Source organism: Argentina anserina, chromosome 7 (assembly GCF_933775445.1).
Source record: "Argentina anserina chromosome 7, drPotAnse1.1, whole genome shotgun sequence".
In the NCBI taxonomy this organism is placed as follows: Eukaryota; Viridiplantae; Streptophyta; class Magnoliopsida; order Rosales; family Rosaceae; genus Argentina; species Argentina anserina.
The window spans coordinates 1,752,012-1,775,066 of NC_065878.1; the positions used below are offsets into that span (position 1 = coordinate 1,752,012).

General features: G+C 36.7%; 2 protein-coding genes across 2 annotated transcripts; both read left to right on the forward strand.

The window, feature by feature from the left end:
- Positions 1–14,903: 14,903 nt before the first annotated feature.
- On the forward strand, positions 14,904–18,378 carry LOC126804029 (protein RETICULATA-RELATED 4, chloroplastic-like). The gene is made up of 8 exons (XM_050531785.1): positions 14,904–15,771; positions 15,950–16,018; positions 16,747–16,878; positions 16,958–17,011; positions 17,091–17,135; positions 17,559–17,698; positions 17,882–18,007; positions 18,096–18,378. The coding sequence occupies exons 1-8, from the start codon at positions 15,241–15,243 to the stop codon at positions 18,130–18,132; spliced, it is 1,134 nt and encodes a 377-aa protein (XP_050387742.1). The 5' UTR covers positions 14,904–15,240; the 3' UTR covers positions 18,133–18,378.
- A 470-nt stretch (positions 18,379–18,848) lies between these two features.
- LOC126804039 (uncharacterized) lies at positions 18,849–22,388 on the forward strand. The gene is made up of 8 exons (XM_050531794.1): positions 18,849–19,075; positions 19,242–19,355; positions 19,488–19,556; positions 19,683–19,702; positions 19,790–19,842; positions 19,984–20,014; positions 20,111–20,192; positions 21,889–22,388. Exons 1-8 carry the CDS (start codon positions 18,886–18,888, stop codon positions 22,086–22,088), a joined length of 759 nt encoding a protein of 252 aa, XP_050387751.1. The 5' UTR covers positions 18,849–18,885; the 3' UTR covers positions 22,089–22,388.
- Positions 22,389–23,055: the final 667 nt, after the last annotated feature.

The following is a 23,055-nucleotide window of genomic DNA, read 5'->3' on the forward strand; positions in this document are numbered from 1 at the left end:
TGTCTTTTGTCTCTTGAGAGTTGAGATGAAGCTATCTATCCAATATCCATAGACGTGTTGGGATAAGAGAGGGCTTTATTGTCATTGCCAACACTTGGATTCTATTCCTACCCACAAGACTTTTTTCTCATTTTTCTTTTTCAATTTTTTCTTTATGTAAATATATTTTCATTTTCATTGGGGACTTCTTCTTTTTTGACAATGATTTTCATTGGGGACTTGGATAGTTGGATTCCTCTTCATCTTTAACTTTTAAACTTCTTTGTAAAGGATATAATCTATGTCTTAGTGTCAAATATCTATCTTACAATTTTGTATCACCATGTTGTACTGAATACTACTATTCGATAATTATTTTCAAAATATTCGTACAAATACTTCAAAAGAGCCTCTAGTCATTGTTTTCTTATTCATTTTGAGTGAATGGATGGCAAGTCTTACAAACATGACCTGCCCGCAATGGTAGCAATGAGATAAGTCATGTCAAGTCACTCGAGATCAACTTAATAAAACTTCCATGATGTCCCTAATTTTATCCTTCTGAAGTTTAGCAATGATTAGTTTTCCAAGGTATCATACAATAGATGTTAACACTGTTGCTCTGCTCTTCCCTTTGTTGGTTTTGCCTATTGGTTTCTTCATTATTTTTGAGACATTTTAGTATGGATTTGACTATCATGTTCCTTCCCCGTTTTGATTTCTTAAAAGTTAAAAGTGTGTCCTAGATTGTTTTGGTGATTCATTGTAATTGGTTGTACGAGATTCATAAGGTTGGCATTGGTTTGGTCCTCCAATTGTTATGTAGGAAAATGATTGTTGACCTCAAAATTTTTGATATCAAATGCCTTAATTTTAAGTGTCATGATATGTCACCTAACCACGTCATATTTTTAAAAAAATAATTCAAAATCATTCTTAATACAATGAACATCTTATCCTTCATAAATCTAACGGTTTTAGATATTTTTTTCCATAAATAATTTATTTTAAATTCTTTTTTATCAATATTTTTTTAAACACTCATGCTTATATTAAATATAAAATATAACGGGAAATTACATATATTCTCTCATGAAAATTGTTCAAAATTTATATTAATTACATATTTATGAGTGTACACACACATATATCATTTATATAATTTGTACAAAAAAAATTCAATGGAGAAAATATTATGTATATATTGATTTTACAATTTGTGGGTTGGAATAAAAAAATCCTATAAATTGATATAATATCAAAATATTTATATCAATGAATTTTTATAAATTGATCATGCAATATGTTAATTAGAAAATTCAAAAGTTAAAATTAGATCTAAAAAAGGAAAGAAAATATATTGAAATCTTAATCATTCCTTATGAAAATTAGCCTAACGTGATTAAAGAGGTAAGAAATTATGACTAATAAATTTTGATGGATATGATTGTTATTTTACTCAACGTTGACATGACATAATTTTATTAAATAAATAATGTGTTTATATGACAAGGCTTGACACATAATAGTGAGGTCTTTAAGGCTTAATTTTTTTAGGCCCTATCATGGACTGGGATCCTCTCCTAACATTTCTCTCATAATACTGCCTAATAAGTCAATTTAGACCGTTCATTGCTAATCAATGGTCAAGATCACTTACTTTTCTTTTCTCAGCCAATTTAACTTGTATATGACCAAGTTTTTTCCTCAAGGTAATACTCGCTCCTCTCATCTTCGATTGCTCGTTGAAACTTTTGAAAATTTTGATGATAATTCGACAAACCCAATTTGCTTGTGTTTTGATTCCAAGTGGTTGCCTTTGCTGTATTTTGCTATATTTTGATTGTAAGCTAAAATCAAATCTAATGAGAAACAGGCTAATCTTCATTGTCATCAAAGCTTTTTAGGTATAGAAATCGAAATTGAGACATGAAATCTACATCTTGTTTTGATTTAGAGCTTGGGTTTTGTTCTGGTGAATCAAAGAAACTCATGCTATTTGCTTTTTGTGTTGATTTTGAGCTTTATTTTTGTTATTATTTGGGTAAAGCTCAAAATTTTGTTCTGGCCGATAGATCAAAGAAGCTCATTTCCACAATGTATCTATGAGAGATGCAAGATTTGGGAGATGAGATGAGATGAGAGAGGAAAGGAAACGACTAAGCTTAGGGGCGGTGGTGGTGGAGGCTACTGGGTTATAGGTGGCAGAGGGCTTTGGGGATGGAAGACCGACTACATGTAATTTTTACTTTGGAAACAAAGGGTCGAAGAGTTAGGGATGATAGAGAGGAAATTGGGTGGGATAAGGGTATGAAATTTTTTTAACAATTGGGCTCATCTTGATTGTTGATTATTAATTGATGGCTACGATTTGTTTATTACGCAATATTAGTTGATAGTTCATTAGGAGAGGATCCAGATCCCTATATCATTGCCCTTTTATGTATTATACTTTTTCTTTTATCATTAAATTTTTGTGGGGGAAGATGAGTTAGTCCTTGCTAATTGCTATGTTTTCTTGAATAAAAAAAATATAAAATAAGCTCCAAACTACACATTTTGTGGAGAAAGCTCCACTCTAGTATAAGTGATTCCTAATTTACACCTTTTAAGCACTAGTTTCTTCATGTTTTTTTTTTGAAGTAGAACCATTTGCCATAAAATCCAATCCAAAATCGATAATGTTGTGATACCTCTCTAGATTCAAAAGTTTGAGGGAAGATGAAGATGCTTTGAGGGCTTGGTCCCAGATAATGTTGTTTTTACATAAGTGCAAATACGTCAAGTTATGTGTTGGCTGTAAAAGTGCAACAACTCTGCATCCTTTATTGACATCTCTCCAACCTTTATCGGCACCTTAGATGATTTGACACATCCATTCCCCAAAGCCAATAGCTTTGTTGGCCCCAACATACCACACCCACATCAACGTCTTTGCCTTAAACTATGGCTCAGTGTGATGTGCATCATGCGCTCGGCTTCACGAGAACACATCCATGAAAGTCAGGGCTAAGAATCTGCGGTTATCGCCAATGCATTCAGTCCATAATTCAAATCGACTAAATTAGGGAACCAACCCGGTGCACCAAGAGGAATATGGGTTGAGTGAAGGCGAAGTGATGATCGACTTAGAGCCTCTACTCTTAACCAGTGGTTGCAGAACTCGGAGAACGAGTTTCTGTGTCTCAGTGATGGTCATCCTTTTGAGGATTACGGCAAGTCCATAGTCGCTCAGAAGATAGATTTTTCCTTTGATGGTAACCTTTTTGGTGTGTGCAACCATTGTCTACTTGATCTTTTTCTAAGTTCTTGTGCGGCTATGCCCTAAGGACATGTTTGGGTCATAGAATGGGAAGGAAATGAAATCAATTCCTTCGAATTTCCATGGATATGAGAAACTGTAGTTCCCAACATTTTTCCCTTCTTGTGTTTGGAAAGATAAAAAATAGAATCAAATTATATCCTTTAATTTTCCATTACATTGTTTGGTAATCATTGGAATGGAAACAAAATCCAACCAGTTTTCCAATGATTAGGCCTGGGATCAGTTCTAAAATAATAATTTTTTCCTAGAACCGGAACTTGAATAAAAAAAGAAATAATGGTCCGGATTTAACACATTTTGCTTTCGGAACTGGCAAATATCATGTCGGTTTTCAGGTTTTTACGGTTCCAAAAATTCACTATGATATTTGTTTACCTCCAAGTCATAAACAATAACCATATAATAAACCAACTTCGAAATGCAAATACATAACATCAACAACCTCTCTAATTACCCAATGATCAATAATTAACATATTCAATTATTTCAAAAAAAAAAAAATATATATATATATATATATAGAGAGAGAGAGAGAGAGAGAGAGAGAGAGAAAATGCAGAGTTAGGACAAATTTGATTTTAGGGAGTAACAGAATAATAGAGGAAGTGAAGTAGATGCACAAAGAAACTGAGGAAGTGAGGGCGTAAGACAAAGTGAATAGAGGTTTTAATTAGTTTATAAAGTGAATAGTGAAAGTCTAAGAGGTAAAAAAAATAAAGTGATGAGGGAGGCGACGACAAAAAATGTTTCTTTTAGGGTTTTTTTTCTTATATAGTGGTGATGACTCGATTCTAATGGTTCCAAAAATATTTTCAAAAATAGGAACTGGAATCGAATCGAACCAGTTGTTTCAGTGCAGTTTCTCTAGAGTTAGTTTTTTAATCAAATCAAATCGATTATTTCGGTGTGGTTCCGACGCTTCTAAACGGTTCTCGGGCCTAAAGTCTCAGGCCTACCAATGATACCCTCAATCACAACTTATTAAAGAAGTAACTTTGGAGACTTGATTCTGGCAACTGATTTGGAGATTACTAGTGACTTGATAACACCAGTCAAACTCAAAATTCTAACTCATCATAGATAACATTTCTTACTTAACGCACCAATGTTGTTTCTCATTTTGCCTAACTATTGATAAACAAACTATTGTCTTCAACCTTTCAATTCTACTTCTTGTAAACGACCAAAAAAAATGCGTAGTACACAAGACAAATTAACAACAATCTACCCAATATATAAACATAGTGAGATGGAGAGAAAATGAGAGAGTAATATTTGGTACTTGGCCGTTTGCTTTGTGAGGAAGATAATCCAAACATGACAGAAGATTCTAGGTGACCATTGATACATATGAGAGTATCAAGATGAGCAAGGATAATTTAGTCAAAAGAACAATAATTATTACAGGAAATTTAGGGAAACTGGTTCCGAAGGGTGGATGGGTGGAAACACTTTCCCCCCAGTTTTCCTGTCCATTGGGAATCGTTTTCCATTCTAGCAAACTTTTCATCTACTTCCAAGATCTAAAAAGGAATTACTTTCCTTTCCCAAGGTGCAAATCCTTGAACCAAACATGGCCTAAGAATAAAGAACAATTATAGGGACTTAAGGACCACCCCTTAAGCTAGGACGAGTCCTGGATTTTGATAAATGAGGAAACCTAAACCTTACCATTATTATGTCAAATTTTAGCAACATGTAGCTGAATTCTTTTGGCTCTTTTGAATTACGTTTGTGTTGTTAAATATATGTATTTTCATGTGTGCTTAGTTTTTGTAGAATTAAATAGTTTAGCATGATTATGCATATATAGATATAGGTTGGAAAAACAAGTGTTTTTTGTGTAGAATCGTTATTATAAGTTTACATTGGAAAGCATGTGTTATTACATGTGAATATTTATATAACATGTTTATGCATATTTTATTTTGGGAAAGGTGTGAGATGAGAAGTGAAAAGGAGAATATGTGTTGGGGGATATATGAGATTTTATTTTTAAAAATCTTTTGTGTGGCCGGTTTAATTTGGCGTTAAGAGACTTTTGAGAAGCATGTTAACCCACGATGTACACGAATGAATCAAACATATAGAACAAGTCTTAGGAAAACCTTATACAGTAAAACTTTGTTAAATTAATGTCCGATAAATTAATAATTTCACTAAAATAATAAAAACATTGGTCATGACTTGGGACTAACGTAAAATAATTCAAAATACAACCATGGGATGACTCGGTGGTGGACAACGTTCCCCACTCACATCCCTACCCAGAAAACAAATGATTACAAATATTTCGCTACATTTATACGATAATAGAATTCGAGACTTCACATGGATCCCATCAAATATACAAATTAATAATTGTTGTAGGAGAATTACTTTTCGTAATCTTCTAGTATATCTTGTCATAATTAGTATAAGTTAGTCTAGATAAGAAATGATATATAATCCCTGAATCTACGAGATATTCAATGTAATGCCTATAAATAAGGTCTCCTTATCAATGAATAAAGATGATACTTTTCTTTATTTTGACGCGTATTACATTATTTTATAACACGTAATCAGTACGTAGTTCTAACCCTGAGTTCCTAGATTTAGAACCCTAATTCCTGAAAATTCATTATGCCATGAAAAAACATTCGACAGAAGACGAAAAAGAAAAAGAAATTTTGTCGGATTGAAAAAAAAAACTGAAATCGGTTTTGGCCAAGGGCACCCAAATATTCACTTTGGGCACCCGACTATCTTCTCCGATCTGTTGAGGTCGACCTTCCGGCAAGCATCGTTGTTGCCCAGTTTCGGCGTCCCTCCACTGCATACCGGCGTATCCTTTTTCCTAGGACCCCGTCGTCGACCCTCGTGTCCCAGCGATGGCGACTCGTGCCCAAATCGGTCGTTGACGACCCCAAATCTGCGGTGCTTAGCCTCGAGAACCCAGATCTCTGACCGCACGAGGTAGTCTTGTTGACGCCAGATGAAGACCCACCGGTGCGGCTCCACGCTACAAGCCCAGTGCTTGCTCGACCCGTCGACATGATTTTCAAGGATCCGACTCGTGTTGGTTTTTTTCGATCAAACATGATTGGTTTTGAGGCACTTCTTACCCCTCAGGTAAAACGGTAATAGGGACATGGTAATTTTACCCCAAGTAAAAAGTATTTTTATCTTATGAGTAAAAATGTATTTATTTCAGTAATTTTATTTTTATTTTTCTATATGGTTTATGTAAACTAACCATATACATTTATTTTCCGTGTTATTAATGGCATGTCGAACGAAATCGAATGGCAAGAGTTACTTTGCGATGTATATTCGTGGATTCAAGCATGATAGTGGAATAAAGTAAGAGAAACTATTATGTTGTTTTATTTTGGCAAACAAACAAGTATGTTTTAATTAATGTTGCTGCTTTCATGCAATTTAAATTCTTCTGAATTTTGTTTTTCATCGGGGACTTTCAACATGCCTTTCCTTTTCAACCTGATTCTTTCGCTTCTCGGATGGTATACATGGATATGATTCCCCTGGTACCGAGTTTTAGGAGCGGCTGAAAGTACCGCTGTTACCATCCGTAGCCGTTGTGTGTAGCTATATGTTGAAAAAAAAGGGACAAACATCGGTTTGCGACGAAAATTGTCGCTTATACCACTGGTTGTGACTGAAAATTGTCACTTATACCATTGTGACGGAATTTGTCACGGTTTATTGAATTGAGTTACCATACTTTAGGACTTGACCTCTAATTCCCTCTTGTTGACCGCAACATGTGTCTGAAATTTGGCATTTCATGTTGGATATGTTTATGCACCTAGTTCGGATTAATTTCTTTTGGTGCAACATCGTTTCATTGAAAGACATAAACACTATGGTCAAAATATACAATAGTAAGATATGAGAAGTTCTTGAAACAAGACACTTATTATATGAAGAACATGAGAATATCTTCTCACTATTACGGATTTCAAAGAAATTATACATTGTGGTTATTAAAAGAAAATAATGAAGTATAAAATGCTTCGGTTAATAGTCTGAATGACTACATATCCGTTTATTCCTAACTTTATGTGACTAATATTACTTAGTCGATGCATTTTTTTAAAATTTGTTCATGGTCAAGATCTCAATCCAATTGTTGGCCATAAAATTTTCATGTAGTTCAAGTAAACGAACATATGAGAATGTCTTGATGCATTTATGGTTTCATTACCCAAAGCAATATGTTAATAAAATGTAACGCATTACATACTACATGACACTACCTACATAAGCCTACGGTTTTAATTGTGGTATAAGTCAGGCTTACACGATCTTTGTGTGGCGTAATGCACACTTATATGATATTTGATGTTGTTATCATAAATATGTTTTAGTTCTCCATAATCTTTGGCGGATTATGTTATCATCTATTGATTTTGATCAACACTTTGCAAACTAACATTGCAAAACGCTGAAGAACTCCAAGCCATAAGCATTTGCTCTCAACTTTATTTCGAACCGACAATGCTTGTTGTAGCATATTTATGCCTCATTGACATGATGAAGCCTTGATTGATGTCTTGTTATGACATGTTTCCACCTTCTTTTGGTGATGATTTATAGTGTTACATGCCATGTAATGCACTCTAAAAATTTGATGATATTTTCACAAAGTTCAAATTGAACTAACGCTCGTACAAAGTTAGGAGAGTGGCAAACTATAACAGGTTCGCGAGTTACGACCTTGGCAATATCACCAAGATGTTTCTTCCGCCGCCCGGTTTTGCCCTAATGGCATAAAAAATTAGCCGAGGTCTTATCTTGGCCCCTAGGCATCCACAGCCCCCATGCGAGCCCCCCCCCTCAGCCTCCCTATGGCTCACCGCAACCCGTGCATGGCCCCCGCACGGCCTCTTAGTCTTTTTGGCTCTATTATTGTTGACGCCGGCAACCCTTTTTGAGTATGCCTAGGCAACACCAATCCTTGTATTTGGATTTATGGTGTATATGCATGATATTTACATGTCAAAATCACTCGTGAATGACGTTTGAGGGTCTAAAGCCCTTAAGTAACGTCATGCGGCCATTTAGGACTATATCAGTACATTTTTCGAGCTTTATATTGTGATATTTATGTCTTGACCTAAGACTACTTGTCTCTATATTCTTGTTTATGAATATGTTCAAGAGACTTTGAGTGCATAGCTAGAAGAACTTAAACCTATTAATAGATTTAGTTTTTAATTCATTGTGACTACGAAGAGAACAATGTCTTATGGCGTTATGATTCAAGGTCACATGTTTTTATGCATCAAGAGAGAAATTGAACCTATGAAATAGTTTTTGTCATAGTAGTTGTCTAGTTGATGAATTCACAACGATACCATACATAAAAATTGGTGAGATGATAAGCTACTTCAAGACAATCCTTGTGCCAATTTTATTATCATCTACAAACTCATTGTGAAAGAGTTCTTATGTATTGCTTCAAATGATGTAACACATCTCATGAGTCAAAATAGTGTGAATTGTATTCTTTCACGATACTATGATTTGGAATAATGAATCGATGACTCGTTTAGGCTATTCTTTTAAGAAAATAAGTTAAACAGATCAATAAAATTCCTCCAAAGTAATGGAGATGTAATCTATGCGTTAACAAGTTCATAAGCTCCCTCTATGATCCTTCATTGACTATGGTTAATCTCCAAGCGTATTCTTTAACAAAGTTTAGGAGTGACATACACTCTCCTACGCTAAAAGAGAATGAGATATGATGGGAGCCGAAATTGGCATATCATTCACTTTGAGGATAAAATATGTTGTGGTGATACATATATCATGGTTAAACTCAAACCAACACTTAGATGTTATGGAGCACCCAAAACAATGACAAAAATTGAAAAAACCTAAAATTTCAGGATTTACAGATTGCGGACATATCATTACGAGGACCGGTTCACCTACTTTTAGGTGAGCTATTGAGGTGATACTTATGGCCACTGATTCCTAACATCCAAGGATACATACTCACAAAATGTAAGCCCATTTGGAGACTTAGAACATGGTAAAACGCTCGACACAAGTGGTTACTGACCTTCGGCGAGTAGTTCAACTGGTTCAGTGTCTTTCCGACTGGTTTCGGCAGTGTGACTGGTGGCATTGGATTCGTAACACCCATGTGTACTTGCTCCTTAAATTTCGTAGCATGCATTCGGGGTTCGAAAAGTCAATGAACCATTCAACGAAGTGAAAAAGAGAGGTTCGGTATTGGTTGTTGATGTGCCTAGGCTTCCAACTAACCGACAATTTGAACCATAAGCTACGACTTGTAGCGTGTCTTGTTTTACAGTATCCATCTTTACCACCATCATTAACATTACGACTGTAACGATTCACATGTTAGTGTTTCAAGTCTAACAATATGCGTGTTTCTTAATGGATTATGTTAACAGTTTATCGTCCATATATTTTATGTGCCAAATTGCGCCTCCATAAGCGTATAATGATAAGTTATTTGATGTTAAATTTCGTCTTTGAATAAAACATGAACTTCCACCTATGTCCGCTTATAAAGATCTTAACATGCGATTTCATTTAGTCACTTTTGATGAACCAATCTCCCCGTCGTTAGGGGGAGAGAAGAACAAGTTTGTTCAAGTTCAATGACTTGGTTTTTATCGTGGTTGTCCCACTGTGTCTCATCAAGTTCCTAATAGTCCTATAAATGGAAGTGACGAGATTGGAGATACATGCTGCAATTATGCCAGTAAGGATTGATGTCTGTAGGCACTCTTTGTTGGTGACGTGGTAACTCCACAAATGTGGTAGATGGTGTCACTAGGCCATGGCTCTTACGTAAGTGTGGAGAGACCACTTGGTTTGATAATACTTGTTGAATGCGAGTTATGACACAACTTGATCTATGATCAATGATACACACTCGTCTGTTTTCTTGGATAATGATTATCATTGGGGGACGTCTCAATGTCAATACTAATCCAAATGAGAGATCTCGAAGAATGAGTTTGATGTCAAACCATACATACTCTGTTGAAGAAAAATTCTAACATTGTAGATTAGCCTACATGGAAAGTGTTATCCGGCAGGAATTGATGGTGATGATCGACCCATGTCGCCGCCACAACTTCCTGGAAAGCCGTAGGCTCCAGTTTTAACAAAAAGACAAGTCATTAGTCAAGTAATGCCAACACTGCACATGTAAATCCTATCGGTTATACATTTGTTAGGCATAGTGAGAAATATAATAGTTTAGACTCACCTTATGGCACAATCTCTCTGACAAAACGTCATGGAATCAAATATGAGACGGTTTGTCCTCATAATACCTTGTCAGTTAGGTATTCCAAAACAATTGAATTTGCAGCTTGTGGTCACATATCATCTCTGTTAGGACTAAGTTAAGAAATGTAGATAAAGATCCTGAATGGATTGGTTTTAACCTAATTCAAGTGCCTCCAGACCACGGAGCGCAATAACTTGATTAAGGTAGGGATATTAAAATAAAGTGTGATAGACTTTTGATGAACTAAGAGCCAAATGCTGCAATTCCGAAGCTCTTTGCTTAAAACTCAGGGCTCACCACTTTGACCATCAAATCAAATCAAATTTTGTTGACTAGATAATGCAAGAGAATTCACTTCAAAGAATTTTTATTGCATAGCCGAGATAAATGTTGAACATTTCGTAAGCCTATGTTCATTCTGTAGAATGGATGAGCAGGAGCGACAATCAAGCAGTTATAGCTTATAGCTAGGGCCCTCATTACACATAAATAATTTACCCATAATTGTCTAGGAATATGCAATATTGCATGCAACTACATTTAAGAATGAAAGGATCTTGAGAATACTAGGTCTCGAAAGTGATGACCGTTATTGATGATGTTATTCATCGGTTGGCTAAAGGCAGTAAGGACAATAAACCAATGTCTACAAGTATTCCATGAATCAGTTGAAGTCAGGAGAAGACGTGTTTCCCCCGTTTGAGAAATGATAAGTCTTAAGAGATGAAACTCTTAATATTTAACTATGATATGTGTATGCAAGTACTTGTTGTAATATACTTGATTCGACATCTCATTCGGTTTAAACACATAAGGCCAAGATGATGGCTGAGTGCGCCCACACATATGTCAATGATTGATCACAACTCATTATGACATTAAATCCTATATCCCAACACAAAAGATACTTTAATGAAGCAATATTAGAATCTGCCCAGATTCGTATGTCAACTTCCACGGAACCTATAGGGCAGCTCACTTGTTGGAAAATAGTGAATTGGGTATATTGGAAAGATCTGTGTCTATTTTCTAGGGCCACCAACTATTTGACCATATCTATTATATTAAGTGAGTTATAGATGTTTTAGTAAAATAGGACGGATATGTCTGAAACCTGCAGTTGAGTCAACTTTGATAGAGATTTGTGATCTGATCCAAACGAACTAGGTTGTGAATCATTTATCATTTGAAAGCCACAAGATGTCTACTTTCCAGAACTTTTTACGGTTTATCCATAGCTATTGTATCAAAGAAGTTATGAATGTTTAAGTACGTGAAGGTCATACTACGCGTGAATCTGATTTTCATTGCAAACTCTTATTTTGAGTTGTCATGCAATTCTCTTTCTTTTTATCAATGTACGGATTAGTGTACATGTTTGATTTAAGAATGTTTTAAGAGATTTGATATTCAAATAATAGACCAATTGCTACTTTTGAAGAATGTGAATAGCATTCGTATATGCTATCTATCTAAACTCTGAGATTGAGTTACGGATTAGGGGGAGTTGTTTTGCAGACCTTAGGGAGAGTCTATACCACATGTTATCTTTAACTGTAGTTGGTGTGTTATGCTGTTTTTCCCTTCGACCAAGCCTTTTATTTTACCCAAGAGGGTTTTGTTTTGCTTGACAAAGTTTTTACTGAGGCAACAGTATTGCACCATGACACATTAGGATCGCGATACAAGGGGAAGTGTTGTAGGAGAATTACTCTTCGTAATTTTCCAGTGTATCTTATCCTAATTAGTATAGGTTAGTCTAGATAAGAAAGAATATATAATCCCTGAATCTATGGGATACTCAATGTAATGCTTATATATAAGACCTCCTTATTAATAAATAAAGATGACACTTCTTTCTATTTTTATACGTATTACGTTCTTATGTAGCAATAATTTTTTATTAGATATAAATAATTTTACATTTACAAGTACTTTGTAAAGTACGACTCATTTGTTATTTATTTTTTCTTGAAAATGATGCCACTTTGAATCTTATTATGTTTTTTTTCTTAACATGATGTTCGTTTCTTGTGTGTTTTTCTCTTCTCGTAACAAAAAAAATTATATATTCAATGTCCTCGCTACAATGATAAGTTGTTGAATACTGTAGTATATCGAACAAAATAGTAAATTTGATAATGTATATATAATATGAACAATGTAATACATCGAACAAAGTAATACATTTAATAATGTTTATATAATAAATGATCAATGTAGTACATTGAATAAAATACAACAATTATTTTCTAAAAAAAAATATTTATTATACTTTGATAAATTAATAACTTATTAATTTATTGATATATTAATAACGCACTAAATTAATAAATTTTGCTGATCCCGATGCTATTAATTTATAGAGGTTTTACTGTACTATACGTCTATACATTAAAAACATTCAAGTTTTAGTTTTAGTTTATTATATAAATTAATAACAAATACATTTTTGAAAAGAAACACTATTCAAGTGTGTTTTGTAAATAGTTTAAGCATGTCTTCAAACGACTTTTCTAAAATTAAAGGTACAAGAGTTATGTTTCTTCGTCATGTTATGAAATATGCCTTATTTTACTTATGGATATTCGATAATCGATTGTTTGTAATAAGAGTATGATTCACGTCTTAACTAGGGATGACAATGGGGTAGGGTCAAAGGATCGAAACACCATACCCATACCCAATTTCAATTACGTCTCCATACCCGCCCCAACCTCCGTTAGAAGGTAATGGGTATTCCCCGTCCCCATACCCGTTGGGAATCCGTTTCCCTCACCTCCTCCCTTACTCCACCACCTCACCCAAACCCTAGGCTTCTGCTGCCCCAAGCCACCTCCCCCGAATCTCCTCCGATTCCGAGTCACCTTCCAGTCCCCGAGCTCCGCCTTTGCCTCGAAGTCTCAGCTCTCCGACGCCGACGACGATGAGGAGGAGGAAGACGAGGAGTTCGAAGAGGGGGAGGACGAGGATGAGGACGACGAAGACGTCGCGGCCGACGAGTACGATGACATTTCCGGCGATATGTCCGACGACCTCGAACAAAGCGACGACGAAGTTGAAACGGAGCCGGAGTCGGCGATTCGCGCAGACGAAGAGTTCCGGTGGCAGAGAGTGGAGAAGCTCTGCGAGGACGTCAAAAAGTTCGGCGAGGAAATGATTGACGACGCCGCACTCGCTTCTCTCTACGAGTTTCGCATCGATAAATTTCAGGTGATGATTTGAATAATACTAATCACATTTTGTGATTATATGAATCAATTTGTATATAATTTACTGATGTTGTGGCTAAAAATCTATATGATTATCAAATAGATAAGTTTCAGGTGGTGTTATATTATATAAAAATTCATATGATGAATAGAAAAACATAAAAATCTAAAATGAAAACTAAATATCATGATGAAATTAGTTTGTTTTTTTTACATTAATTCAACTTAAACCAATACAAGTCTAGTTCAAAATAAAATAATAACTATAAAAAAGTTTTTATTTACATAAATATTAATTAATTAATATTGAAACATATATAATATATTTTATTCTTATTGGGTGAGGATAGAGATGATGATCAAAATACATCCCCGCCCGTTACCCGATTTCATATTTAGAATATAGAAAATCCCCATACCTGTTTCTCATTTTTACCCATTACACAACCCCATTATGGTCGAATACCCTACCCGATGGGTATTATTGACATCCCTAGTCTTAACGTACACGAGGTTAAACCTATACTCGAGTTAGGACTTGATACATAATCTTTGACACCTTGTGACCGACTTTTTCTCGCCACTCATAGAGCTTTTGTGGAACATAGTGTTTATATATATAAAGTTCTCCATATAGATGAAGTGTTCTTGTTAGGAAAAGAAGACATATCTCTCTTTATCCTCCCTCTAATTTATGTATCATTTCTCTACAAGTAGTCAAACCATTCTATAAAAAAAAACATCATGCCAAATTATTATTATTATTTTTTTAGAGACAACTACGGTATGTATCCTTAAAAACTTTCTAGATTCAGAGACTGATCGGCGTGTGAGATTTCCTGACCACGAAAATAAGCGTCACTAGGATTCCAACATAGGCATGGGGGAGGGATTCCCACACGAGAAGAATCACTTGTGGATGTTACACAATAGTGGCCATTATTTACACTGGTTGAAGTAAGAGCATGACATGATTGGCATGAGAATAATACGGTAACTTTCCTTTGAGGATTTGACTCTCCGACAGTCACCAGTTCAGTCACCGATATCTCTACCGGGTCCTGGCAACACAAAACACCACTCACTCACCTCTCTCTCTCTCTCTCTCTCTCTTCCTCACAGTTCCCTTTGAACTTTCTTCTCAATCATGCACTTCCGGGCGATGGAGACACAGCGTCCTTCGTAACCCATAAAGACTTGGACTTTATTAAAAACCATGCATGATGTATGGCCTCCAAAAATCCCCACCCTTTTTTTGAATTTGCTCGGAGCTTTTTTTATATCCTTGCAATAATTCATCTTTCTTAATCAACCAACAACAAGGCAGAGAAGACCGACCGACAGCCGACTGTGAAGAGAAGCGCGTGTCATCCACTCTCGCATTTCTGTGAAGAAAAAGACCCGGCCCTTAACACTTCGAGATCGGAGAACTTGCGACAATGGCGGTCGCCACCTTCTCCAACTTGTCCACTTTCACCACTCGCTCGTCACTCTCTCTCTCTTCTTCGTCTTTCTCTTTCCCACACACCACAAGCGTCTCTTTCTCTATCATCACCCAAACCAGAACCACCACCTCCCTCGCTCTCGCCACGTCGCCCTTCCCCCGCTCCGCCTTCGCCACGTGCTTCTCCTCCGGCGGTCCACCCTCTGGCGGAGGCGGAGGCGGAGGCGGAGGGGATCATGGCGGTGAAGGAGATGATGGAGAGGAGGACAGGGAGAAGAACAAGGCGGAGGCGGCGATGGCGATAGCGGAGGCGGGAAGGACGGCGGAGAGTCTGCCGAAGGACCTTGCGGCGGCGGTGGAGGCGGGACGGGTGCCAGGGTTGATAGTGAAGAGATTCTTTGAGCTGGAGAATTCGGCGATCTTCCGGTGGCTGCTTCAGTTTGATGGATTCAAGGAGCGGTTGCTCGCCGACGACTTGTTCTTGACCAAAGTTGGCATCGAGTGCGGTGTCGGAGTTTTCACCAAGGTTCTCTCTTTTTACCCGCATGTTTTTACTTTTACCGCGTTGTCATTTACATGAAACAATACCAGAGTCATAGTGGCATAGTCCTCTCTTCATTTTGTGACATTGATGGTGACAAGATATAGTAGGCAGGCTCGATAAGCATGAACATGATTTCTCTCCATGCTGGTTTGATTTTCAGACGGCTGCGGAGTTGGAGCGGCGCAGAGAAAAGTTTACCCAAGAGCTGGATTTTGTGCTTGCGGATGTGGTATGGAATTCATCGCCCTTAGATAGTGCAATACTATTTTTTTTCCAATACTCGAAAGTGAGTGAGTTATTGTATAAACTGAGTGATGGATGTTTGTATAATAACTACATTTGGGTCTGGCAACATAGTTGCTTTAAATAGTGCTGGATCATGGGGGGCGTCATATAGTTAATGTTGAACTAGGATAATCTGCTTTTAAATTCGGCAATGGTATCTCAATTCAGCGATATGCATTTGAAATTTGATTAATGTAGAAAGCTATCTTTGCTCATCCTGAGCTCTACCTATGTTAAGTTGTTCTAGTGATAAGATTTCAATGCGCACATATTTTGCTATACTATTCTCGCAAAATGAGTTAATTTATCATTTGATATAAGGGATGGATTTGTACAATTGGGTCCAGCAGCTGAGTTTCTCTAAAGTGCAGTGGAATATGAAATATAGTGTATTGTATAATCTATGTTGTACTAGGATAATCTACTACTAAATGTGGTGTCATGATTCAGAAAAATGCATTATACTATCATGTTCATACTGAACTCAATGTTAAGCTGTGCTACTGATAGCTCAGAGTTGTTCCGTGGATCACAAAACTTAGCAATTCTAGCAATCTTTATTAAGCGGCCAAGTGTTTCTGTTTTATGTTTATTGGGTGTTTTAACTTCATAAAGTTTTCTTACTTGAAGAACTGTATAATTGTCATCTGCTAACTCAGTTTTCGATCTTAGGTGATGGCCATTATAGCTGATTTTATGCTTGTCTGGCTTCCTGCTCCTACTGTCTCACTTCGGAAACCTCTTGTTGTTAGTGCTGGGCGTGTTACCAAGTTCTTCTATGGCTGTCCTGACAATGCATTTCAGGTTTGTGCACGACTTTGACTTTCTTAGTTACTGCTTTGTCAAGTATAGCATCCAGGGAAATCATCAATCCTGTCTGCAGGTAGCTTTGGCCGGAACATCTTACTCAATCTTGCAGAGAATAGGCGCGATTTTGGTATGTTTTCTGCTCATGAAATTTAGCAGTCGTGTTGATTGTGATTGATATTCAAAGTACATTGTGTTCTTTTACACAGAGAAATGGAGCTAAACTATTTGTGGTTGGGACTGGTGCATCTCTGGTAATTAAACACCTTACTTATATTGATTGTTGAACTTCATGTCCTCTGATTTGCTTTTCAAATTTAATTATAATACAAGTGCAACAGATGAGAAGTTACCTGTTATAAGAGAATTTCATTTTCAGTTGCTGTTGACATTATCTATATATATGCATCCAGTAACAGAAATATGAGCCTAGTGTTGAAGCAAACTCTTTTTTTTTTCATTCCATCTAAACAATTTGCATATGCTAACATGTTTCTTGGCTAGTTTGCCTCTTAGCAACTAACTAAATAATTAAAACTTGTAGCTTAAGAACTGGAGATATAGAAAGTTACTACTCAAGTTTGTACTGGTGTGATATGCTTCTGATTTTGTCATATGCTTACATTGTATCATAAAGCACAAATTGCAGTTTTTAATTTATTTGAATTTATTTTCAGGTTGGTACTGGTGTAACAAATGCATTGATTGCTGCGAGAAAAGCTCTGGATAAATCCTTTGCTGGTGAAGCGGAAGATGTTCCCATATTATCAACTAGTGCAGCCTATGGGGTCTACATGGCAGTTTCTAGCAATCTAAGGTACAACTACTTCGGTTTGCAAATTTAAGTACATCTTTCACATGGTTATGTTGATTGGAAACCACACTACTACTTGGTCTTTTCTTATAAATGAGAAAGGCTAGTCGCAGGTCATAGATTTGTCATGATTTATTTTCTGCATAAATTTCTCAAGTTAAACAAGTATATACCTTTTGTTGACAGGTACCAAGTTCTTGCTGGAATAATTGAACAGCGTATTCTAGAACCCCTGCTACACCAACACAAGCTTGCACTGAGTGCAATTTGCTTTGCTGTTCGAACTGGAAACACATTTTTGGGGTCCTTGATGTAAGATCTGAGTTATACCTCTATTTTAGAATACTATTTTATGTTTTGCTGTCCATGTCTCATAATAATTATTCATATTCTTGAACAGGTGGGTTGATTATGCACGCTGGATTGGAATTCAATAAATATGTGATTAGATTGTAGGGGTCCATAAGGCGTAAGCTACATCATTGTTTGTAAGCTATACAGTTTTAACAGCGTTGAACTCCTGCTTCAAAAATGAACGTCTACTCGTTGGTTTGATACTTCAAGCTTTCAAGTCTAGCATTTGTGGACGGCTTGCAAGTGCCCCCTGCTTCATTGGTGTTGCAATTCTGGCACAGACAGACTACGGATGTCAAAATTTCTTATAAGATTGCAAATTGTTTTTACGTAGAGTATTCTGATCGACGTACTAGCTTGATGGTATTCCGGTAAGGACTTATCATCGAGGAACCCATTCAGTTAGCTCCAACTGTGCGCACGAATGTAGCCATAGCTGTTTAAAATTTGAAGGCATTTGCAACAGCGATGGACAATCCCTTATTTCCAAGAACTCGAGACAATTTGAAGAAGACCAAGAAAAAGAATCATCATCTACCACCACGTTTTCCTAGCGTAACGAAATTGAAGTTACCAAATGTGCGTTGCAAACCATGTATAACTGTCCAACAGTCAGGTAGTACAAAAGTAGTAAAACAGTTGGGTAGTTAGGTATCTTTCCAACGCCTGAAAACTTTCCCGATATGGAAGGCGTGAAGTGGATACCTCATCCTTAAAAAGACCCACCACCGTCAAAAAAAAAGCCCAACCTCAGAAACCCTCCAAACTTTTTGTCTCTCTCCCTAACTCAACAGTCTTCACCGACCACCGCCGCCGCCGGTGAATCCATCAGAAAGATGATGAGGGACGTGTCGAGCTGCAACACGTACGATTACGGGGACGCGGATTACTGGGACGCACGCTACGTCCAGGAAGGCGACTCCTTATTCGACTGGTACCAGCGCTACTCTGCTCTCCGTCCTTATATCCGCCACTTCATCCCCTCCACCTCCTCCTCTGTTCTCGTCGTCGGCTGCGGCAATGCCGGTAGTATTCCCTTCCTACCTTTTTTCTTCTTCTACCTGCTGCTTTTATTTTCTCTCTCTAGAGTCTAGGCATGCATTGTGTATATCTAACGGTTTGATGAGATTGAGGTTAATATATACTAAGGAATCGGATTCTGATAGGAGAAAGGATGTGTCTTGTGTTGTAGTTATGTCCGAGGACATGGCCAAAGATGGATATGAAGACATTATGAACATTGACATCTCATCTGTGGTTATTGATCTGATGAAGACCAGAAACAAGCACATCCCTCAGTTGAAATGTATAACCTGCGACCTGCTCTAACTCTTTCTTAAAAATCTACAACAGTTGTATATATAGTTCTGTGTAGTACTTTCTATAGTGACTTAATTGGTATTTAATTTTTTTTTTCGTTTATGAATTGTGATTGTAGACAAGCAGATGGACGTGAGGGATATGAGCTTCTTCCCGGATGAATCCTTTGACGGTATCATTGATAAAGGTAAGACGAGCTTGTGTAGTTGTTATGGTTGATTTTTCTTTGTGGTATCCTATACTAATGTTGTCTTCTATATTGTTGTTGTCACCACTTTTTTGCACCTGCGATCTGTCGAAAACCTTGATATAGGAACTCTTGATTCATTGATGGTATGATGCATGTTGACATGTTTTTTTATGATTCCTCCTGGCCATTACTGAGAACACTTATATATCTTGTTTCTTGTTATATGTCAGTGCGGCAATGATGCTCCGATTAGTGCTACCCAAATGCTAGGGGAAGTGAGTAGGTTGTACACTCTACATTCCCAAACATTCAGTTCCAGTTGTTTATAACTTTATACTAGGGCCTCGTTTCCCTTCTCTTCTTCAAAATGAATCATTTGTTATTTAGTTATATTTTGCTTAACCATGGTATTATTTTTTTGCAGGCTTCTTAAACCCGGAGGGGCCTATATTTTGGTAACTAAATCTCCCGGTGTTTATATTTTTCATTCTGACTTTCATTGGAAGCTAATTGAAAGCATATGATCTGTTCTTGAACATGCCTTATGACAGATAACTTATGGTGATCCTCAAGTTAGAATGCCTCATTTGAGCCGGCCGGTGTACGACTGGAATACCGTTCTATATATCCAACGTAAGTGAAATTATATGTCCTGTCACTTCAATATCTCTTTTTCTAGCTGCTCAAATATGCTCAGTTTATTCATTCTTGTTTCTGTAAGTGATTTTGTTTCCATATTATGGTTCAAATATATTTGGTGATTTTAGTTTTAGGGTCCCTAAATGTTTTGTGTCTTGCATTGTTTCTTCTTTTCGCGCAACTGTTTATGTTTTGTTGTTATCTATCTGGATGAAGAAAAGAATGTTGAAGTTCAGTTAAGTCACAGTTAGATGTATAGTATTTCAGGTCTACTCTGCCTTTTTCAAAATACTCAAAGGACCGATCATGTAACAAGTCAACATTCTTGTTCTGATCTTTTTTTTCTAGTTTAACATGATACTCAAATGGCTCTTTCATCAGATACTTACACATGCAAAGTTGCAAAAATGCGGACCGAAGCATAAAACAATCACATTTTTGTTAGAAGACATGTTGTAGGTAGCTGTCACTGATAACTTCTAAACCTTGGTCATAAAGTCTACTAAGATCTATATCTCTGCTTATTGTGATTTTTAAATCTCTTGATAGTATCATCCCCATGATTGGTTGTTGCCTTCCGCAGTAATTGGGGAACATGTTGCTAGTATATGGTTTCCTGCCATGTTTGTATTTTAGATATGGAAAACCCATAATGCGTGATGCACTGCATTTTTTCACCACACTTAATCACTTAAAGTGGGAAAGCTTGCATTATTGAGTCCCCAATATCGGTGTATGTATAATCTGGCAACCACAATTAAATCTGTTACTCTCATAGAGAGAATCAAAGTGCTTAAAAAGACTTCACCGTAGCATGTGATAGTACTGAAAGTAAGTTTAAAATGGCACAACTAAAATAAAGAATGTCTGACTGTAGATGTATTCCATCTGAGTGAACCTTTCCTGGGAATTAGGTAGGTTTATGTATCACATTCAAAGGGGGCAGCTTTGGTCAAGGATGAGGATCAATAAGCACTCAAAAGGAAGAACTCAAAGAGCAGGGTAAAGTCGGGTTTTGGACATAACGAATGCAGGCAGAATATTTTAAGTCCAGTTTTGGATAGTTTTATGATTTCTTCCTTAGACGGATTTTCTTTTTTACTAGGGAATATTTGGTTTATTGTTCGAGAATTGATCCTAATAGTTCTTGGGGTTTATCCTCTCTATATGTAGAGGGCCTTTAATTTGTAGCCTTTTGCAGGCATTTGAGTTTATGAAAATTGAAGCAAAAGCTTCCCTTAGGTGTGATGCCTAAAACCTTCGAGTGTGATGCCTAGAAACCCTAGAGCAGATTATAAAGCATCATTTTGGCGCCCACCGTGGGGCTCGAACCCACGATCCTGCATCAGTAGGCATTATATTAAAAAAAAGGGAAGCGCAAGAAAAAGAAGCAAATATAATCTATATAATAAGTGAAAATCTACGATAATTCATTAACCACACAGTGAACATCTGTCAAAGTATAATGCCATAGAGCTGAGCCAGAGCGCAAGGAAGACCTATAAAATTATAGTTTGGGATTCTTAAGGTTTTCATGTCATCTGTCCACCCTCTCCTGGACCTGTTGTAAATTGTCAACTTATATTATGTGGGTTTCCTGTTATCCAGACATTGTTATTTTGGTTAATACATTGTGATTTCAGATTTATAATTGAATATGGAGCTTATACTTTTGACCATGTTTTAACAGCGAAACCTGGATTCCAGAGGCCTGAAGGCTGCAGTTCCTCAAGAAAGTCATATTTGGAACCTGTTCCTGTCACTGAGAACGGATCCCTTCCAGCTGAGTTTGCTCTGGAAGATCCAGATTCGCACTTCATATACGTGTGTAAAAAGAAAGATGTCACAGAATTACTTGCGTTATACAGACTGAGACTTGATGATTTGTAATACTTCGAGTGAACTGCTGATAATGGTGGCTTGTGCTAGGAATGCTAGCTTCAACACGCAGCATCATGGCCGTTTATGTGCTTACTACCGCTAAATCATTATCATCCTTGGGTTTTTTACGGTTCCTTTTTAGTGAGTCTGAAGTCAGAAAACAAATGAAAGGAATATTCAGACCTATACGAACAGTCTTTTTGTAGCACTGTTGGTGCATTGGTGTACAACAACTGTACAAGTAGCTAGTCCGCTGGATGAGCTCTTATTTGAGTACATTACTTGAATCAATCTTGTTTGTGAAACTGCAATTCATCAATTTCAGATCAATTTTCTTTGAATCACTGTCTTGTTTGAGAAGGCAAAGAATTAAAGAATGCTTGTCTAATACGTTATTACGAAACATCTCCATAATAAAATAGGATAACCCCGCAAACAGAAAGAAATAAGTAGGGGGTGGGCACGGGATGGGACGGGACGGGACTCATCCCACGTCCCGTTCCACTCTTTTGAATCGGGACGAGACGAGGGTTTTTAAGAATGTATCCCACTTGGGATTAATCCCGGTTGGGACGGGACGGGACAAATCCCACCTTCCAATGAAGTTAAATAAAAATATATATTTTTACTTTTTCATAACAAAGTAACATTCAATAATGAAATTTTAACAAAAAAATGCATATTATGTTTAAAATATTATAATTTACCATTATTATTTGAGTTGATATAATTTTAGAATTATTAAGAACATAAATTAGTTATATTTTGATACAAATATATAAGAATTTTTAAGTTTTCATTAAAGGTGGGACATGACGGGACGAAGCGGGATATAAATTATTCGTCTTACGTCTCATCCCACCATTATGAAACGGGACGGGATCGGGACGGGACGAACGTTTTTAGACCTCCGTCCCATCCCGTCCCTATGAATTTCGGGACGGGATCAAGATTTCCGATTTTTATGCCCACCCCT